Source organism: Clupea harengus, chromosome 9, assembly GCF_900700415.2.
Source record: "Clupea harengus chromosome 9, Ch_v2.0.2, whole genome shotgun sequence".
Lineage (NCBI taxonomy): Eukaryota > Metazoa > Chordata > Actinopteri > Clupeiformes > Clupeidae > Clupea > Clupea harengus.
The window spans coordinates 78,211-84,885 of record NC_045160.1 but is presented as its reverse complement, the minus strand read 5'-3'; the positions used below and the strand labels follow the sequence as shown (position 1 = coordinate 84,885).

The 6,675-nt window shown below is 43.2% G+C and overlaps 1 protein-coding gene across 1 annotated transcript; it reads left to right on the top strand.

Annotated features, from left to right (window-relative positions):
- Positions 1-3,422: 3,422 nt before the first annotated feature.
- On the top strand, positions 3,423-4,355 carry LOC105913067 (olfactory receptor 4E1-like). The gene has a single exon (XM_031572828.1). The coding sequence runs from the start codon at positions 3,423-3,425 to the stop codon at positions 4,353-4,355; it is 933 nt and encodes a 310-aa protein (XP_031428688.1).
- The last annotated feature ends 2,320 nt before the right edge of the window (positions 4,356-6,675 follow it).

The following is a 6,675-nucleotide window of genomic DNA, read 5'->3' as shown; positions in this document are numbered from 1 at the left end:
CTTATTGTACCTCTTGTATGGTTCTAGTTAGTTAGCTAATAACATTGATTTAAATTATAAGCAGTTATTATAAATGTGTGCTGTGTATTTAATCTACATACACTTACTGCTGTAGGAAAAAAAAGTGCGTAATATTAAACATCACTGTTATCTAATTTCAGATCACAAAGGAGCTGACTGGCCGTGGCAGGGGGACAGCTCTTTGGGTGACCTCCATTGGCAACGAGGTTGGTTAGATCCTGACCAGTGTCGTGACAGTGCAGGAGGGGCTGGGACTGGACAGGATGGAGTGATGGAGCGGTACCACCAAGCAGCTGTTCCACCCCCAGTCCTGCTATACGTGGACTGTGGCCGCTGCGTGAGTGAGGGGGCGAGTAAGCTGCAGACCAGGTACACCTGGCACTTCATGAGGAGGCTGGCTGTCGGCAGCACCACCACCGATGCTCTACCACACCTTCATGGGCTGCCTGTCTGCATGCCCCTTTGAGTGGGATGCAGGGGACCTCGCTCTGTTGCGGCAGATGACGAGGGAGCAGCTCAGGCAGGAAGGGGTGCTAGCCCTTACTGATCTTCTGGTGGACAGGAGAATAAGTAGGAGGGAGTTGAGCCAGTACTGCTGCAGGAGGACATGCGGCGTGGAGGCCGCCATCAGCCTTATTGAGCGGCTGCTGCAGGAACTGGTGGGTGGGGGACCTGACTGCTGCTGCCTCCATGCTGCACACAGGTGTCCCAGCCTCTCCTGATTTTTTTCTTTTCTTTCTCAGGCTGTGGATGACTCTGGGGTGCCAGGCATGGACCGAGTTGACAGCATGGCAGAGTATCTGGTGGAGCTGAGGCACCAGCTCTCTCTGGCCCTCACCAACCAGCAGGTCAGGAACGTTTATTGTCTTACTACTTTCCCTCTGTGCCCTGTCATACATATTTACACTCATGTTTTTGTCTTTTCTCACGGGCTGCTGTGTTCTCTCTCTCTGTCCAGATGGGATCTCATCCTGAATGACTACAGGAGGATCAGGCGGCACATTCTAGACAATGGGGCTGTTATGCAGCAGACCACCCTGCAGCTGGTAGACGTGAGCCACACCACCCAACCTGGTACAGTGGCACAACAAGAGGGTGTAGAGGCAGGGCAACGTGGTGGTGCAAGGACTGGACTTGCCAAGCCACTTGTCTGTGGCGACTGACCCTCTCCTCCCTGCTAATGTGTGCCCACCATCTGCACCCCCCCCCCAACCAGGCCCAGTTCACCAGTACCCCGGGCTGGCAGCACCGCGGGCCAGGCACAGGTGAAGAGGAAGGTATCGTCCGCCGTCGCACCGGCGGCTGTGAACTCGTGCCCCCAGCGAGAACTCTTCCCTGCTCCACCCTCGGGCCCTCAGCTGTTCATGCTGGGTCCAGTGACCTCACAGGGGCCTGTGCTGGGTGCTGCTCCACAGGCTCTGGGTGCCAGCCTCTCCTCTGCCGTTCCTGCTCCAGTCCGAAAACGGACCTGCAGTGTTCTGCGCAACACGTGCAAGAAATGCGGGCAGTTCAGGACAGCGGAGACTGGACACAGCCAGTACAAGGGCATTATATACTGCCCCTCTGTAGAGGCTGTACCCAAGGAGCAGTGGTTGGAGGATATAAAAAAATGCATGAAAAATAAATTAATAAATTGTCCCCCCCTCCCAGAGGCATGGACATTGGCTTAGTGCCCCTCAACCCCTTTCCCTCCCAGTTTCACACTTTCTGTATATAGTTCTGTATATGTTTTCTGATATATATTATTATATTGTATATATATATTATGCTATAGTTGTTGTTGTTGAATTTGTTATTGCAAATAAAAGTTTGTTTACAACAAAGATTTATACAGTGTTCTTTTGTGAATAGAAGGATGTATTAACTGGAACACAAATATTTTGTGAAACAATTAAAGTACCTCACACATAACTGTACATGAACTTGCATTGAAATATTCAATGTAGATTTATGAATATCTCACTAATATAAGGTAAATTAAAAGTAATATGCAAACAAATTGTGATTTCCAGTAATAAAATTGAACTTTGCAGTAAATAATGCACACTTACATTTCTGCTAACAGTGGGACTCGAACCGGGAACCTCTGCGCTCATAGTAATGTATATAAAAACAGAAGTTTAATGTTTTAAAAATAATTTATGATGTACATCAACATTAAAAAACTTCCCTTCCTTCTTTTTTTCTCTCCTTTTCCCTTTTTTCTCTCTTTTTTCCTCTCTTTTCTTCTTCCCCCTTTTTTCCTTTCTTCCCCCCTCATGGTGTGCAAGTGTGCCCCAGCTTTGGCGCTGGGTCCATTATGATAGGGTCGAGGATTGACCCCGGGTCGTTGGATCGGCAGACCAACAATTAACCTAGTGAGCTAGTGAGGACCCAATTGCAGGATGTTGTTTCAGTATCTTTTTATTAACAAGCGGTACACAGAAGGTAAATCCAAAAGCACAGAAGACACGAAATTACAGGGCAAGAAGGCAATAAACTAAAGGAGATACAAAAGTGTAGCTTTCAGGCAGACCTGAACAATAGCTACCAGAAGCGAAGCTTTAAGAAGAAACACACCACAAAAGCGCCACAGCAACGAGACACAAACCTGAAACGGGGACTGGGACTGCGGCGCCTGGGACTGCGGTGGTTAGAGTAGTAGCAGCGTTTGCGGGATCTGCGGCGGCAGCAGTTGCAGGGGCAGCAGCGGCAGCGACTGCAGGAGTGGCAACTGGGGGAACGGAGGCGGCTGTCATCGGCGCAACAGGAGCGGGAGCTGGGGCGGCCGTCATCGGCGGAGCCGGGGCAGCCGTCATCGCCGTGTCAGGTGCAGGAGCAGGAGCTGGGACTGACTTCTTCGGCAGGGCAGGAGTGTGGATGGCCGCCTTCTAACTAAATGAAAAGATTACAGTGATCTGCAGGATGTAAGGAGGAGGGAGGGAACGCTAAAGTATTGAGAAGGAAAATTCTCATCATCATCATCATCATGGTACCTGGCACCTTAACATAGTCACCCATGAAAATAGTTTCCCTTATGTTACATAGTTCAAATGAAATGAATTCATTTAAATGGCCTCTTTAGTTCCTACATGAATGTCATGCTGTTGGCCTGCAGAGGGCCTGAGATTCATGTTTCTCCTGCCACCACCTCCTGCTGACTCTCAGAGGATCACGGTCATGGGCTGTCAGAGAAGGTATGATATAAGTAGTTCTGCAAGACGAGCCTCTGAGAAAAACTTGTTATTCATTGTTACTAAAGGTAGGCTATATGTATAGTTTTCTATTCTAATCCTAGCCAAATCACAAGATATGGACTAAACAAACCCATAGACACACACACACTTTTTGACAAACTGTATGAAAAGAAAGGAATACTGTTTGGTTTTTATTCTGTTTTCACAGGTGGGCAGGGAACAAGGATGGAAAACATTTCATCTGTCAGTGACATTCTTGTACTGGAAGATCTAGAGCTTTCTGAGTCATCCACATATCCAGTGTTTTTCACATTGCTCTTTGTCTATATCGCACTGCTAATAAGTAATATTGGTGTTGTTGTTATCATCATCGCAGAGAGAAGCTTACACGAACCCATGTACTTGCTATTCTGCAACTTGTCTGTCAATGATATCCTTGGTAACACAATCTTACTCCCCCATCTATTGTTTGACATGGTTTCTAAAGAGAGGTTCATTTCTCATGGTGCGTGTGTTACACAGGCCTTTTTCAGCCACACATATGGCTCCGCATCACACACCATACTGATCATAATGGCCATTGATAGGTATGTGGCTATATGCAATCCACTGAGATACAGTGCAATAATGACAGCTAAGGTAGTTGTGACCTTGTCTGTGTCTGCCTGGGCTGTTTCAGTTGTCCTAGTAGGTGTATTAGTGAGCCTCAGTGTCAGGTTGTCTCGTTGTACATCAGTTGTTCAAAATTTTTATTGTGACAATGCTTCCTTGTTCAAGTTATCTTGTGAAGATGTGTCTATTAATAATATATATGGGCTGTTTTACACTGTGGTGCTCTGTTCTTCATCCATGGGTACTGTTGCTGTCACATACATTAGAATTGCTATCATATGCAGGACTAAGAAAAATGCAGAACTCAACAGCAAAGCCATTCAAACTTGTGCCAGCCATTTAGTCTTGTATCTGATAATGCTACTGACTGGATACATTGCCATCATCATGCATCGGTTCCCAGAACACAGATTTTTAAGAAAACTTGTCGCAGTTCTTTTTCATGTTGTACCTGCCCATTTAAATCCTATCATTTATGGCCTACAGACTAAACATTTAAGGCTGAGAATTTTGCAAATATTTGGTAAAAAAATTATACACAGTTAGAGGAATCTCAGAAGATTTCAGGATCAACTTTAATCATGTGAAAACTTGAACTCTTCACATAGATTATGTTAAATGTTTTATCTAAACATACCTGGAAAAATTCTTCTATTTCATAAAAGACACATTAAAAATATTGTCCTAAATTGATTCTCTGTAAAGGCAACCTCAGATTACTCATCTTGAAATTCCCTAATCACACAAAACAGTAAGAGAACGTTTTGAAAAACCCATGCAGAAATACACTGCAGTAGGAATTATTACCATTTGATGCCTGATATTTTTGTATATTTCACCTAACTAAAAACCATGAGGCAAAAGTGGCATGTATGATTATATTCTAGAACACCTCAGCAATAATAAAATGAGAGTAAAGGGAATGTAGTAAAAAACGTTTTTTATTAAAATGAAATCTAAAGACACTAAAATGAAATCTAGTTTTAGAGGTGCTCAGACTTTGTACAAAAACACATTGTTAATATTTTGGAAGTTTTCTTTTTTACTCTGAGCCCTGTAAACATAGGTGTTTGCTCCACATAGGTTAGTTTATCATTCAGAAAGTGTGTGTGGTTTCAATACTAATTTTATGTAATATACAATGTGACACTTTCCTTCACTTAGACCACTATGCATATTGATGAGAAAGGTGTGAACATTCTGGGACACCTCGGTCAAGAACAATGGCCATGACGTAATGGGCCTGGAATGTCTTTGTTCCTACAGGTTTACTTGACACATCACGACCCAATAGTGATCACTGAATTACCATCTCCTTATCATATGAATAGTTGTCATTTGCTAATGGGAGGGTCGAAACCTCACTCAGAGGCTGAAATTTGCAAGGGATTTGTAATATTGTCCTTATGAAGTGATTCTTTATATTTTAGTTTCAAACTTTACATATTTTAAAAGAAAAGGGTTCAAGGTTGCTGTGGGTGTTAGTTTTATGTTTCTAGGACAAAAACTCGCAGAGATTTTTAAATATATTAATCAAAATACCAAAAAGTTCCCCACGGGGCACCTTGGGGCTTGAAGAGTTAACATGTCAAATTTCATTCACTGAGCAGATGTAATTATTAACCTCTTAGTAAACAAGATTCACGGTCACTTGATTTTTTGTTGTTGTTATTTATTGAGAAATCACCAACGTGATTTCATTTCTAAGCGTTCACTGAAATTTTAAGATAAATAAACTAAAAAAACAAAGACTATGTCATCTTACATGGAAAATATAACTGACAGAGCAGACAGATATTTGAGGATTATGTACATGGAAACAATTGAAATGTCCTTTACAGTTACCATTCATGATTGTCATTTGATTTAATTTACCTTGTCATGATTAAAGCTGTTTGACACAAGAAATACAGGTAACCCTTCCTTTTCAGTATTTACCTGGTAAATATATGGTACATTTTAGAAGACTATTGGTTAATTACCCCAGGAAATACATTGGCAAATACAGAGACACTACAGCTGAAATAAACACTCTAAAAATGCTGCCTAGTTTTTTCAATCCAAACCCTAGGTTGAGGCTGTTCTGTCATTTTGTTGCGTTGTTTTAACTGTTGTTGGGTAGTTTGGCCTAGCTGCTAGATTGATTATGACATAACAGTTTGCCTTCAGGTGGTCTTTTTGTCTCATTGTTGGAGACTGAAAATTGTGCTCAGTGTCAACGGTTCAGAACCCGCAGTGAGAAGATTCCAACTCTTGTCATTTTTAAGTGGCTTGCTTCTGAGTGACACACAGGAAAATATGGGAATTCCCACTTCCCACAATCCTCTCACTGTCACATGAAATACTCACCCAACAGCCTAGCCTAAGTATTATAACACAATAGGGTGCTCTACCACCGTCATACCGGTGCTTACTGCAATACTTAACAACAGCAACAACAATAACAAAGATGCTTTCATGAGCATTTCACTGGGGGTTGTCAAGTGGGCAACTTGCTTTGTCAGTGTTTCATTGAATTATGCCCACGACACCTCCAGAAAATTCAACAGTTGTGTCTGGCTTCCCAGACCCACCCCCTCAATACTCAAGATGGAATAGGGCATGTGTGAATACGAGGGACAACAACAGATACATCTCAGGATACACAAAAAAATATTTCATACGCACTTGTTACGACCCTGGTGGGTCTAGGCCCCACCCAGTAATATTTGCATGCCTGTTATCGTTCTGTCTTTACAGCAGGTGACTGGGGACAGGTGTGTCTTTGATTGGCTGGGCTACAAAAGACCTGACCAGCTGGCAGTCGAGAAGCTCTGGTCCTCCCGGCATTTGGTTATCGTAGGTTGTTGGATAGTCATTGGATTTC

Bases quoted from the DNA above. Each gene is read 5' to 3' on its own strand.
- LOC105913067 (XM_031572828.1), top strand. From the start codon at position 3,423: ATGGAAAACATTTCATCTGTCAGTGACATTCTTGTACTGGAAGATCTA.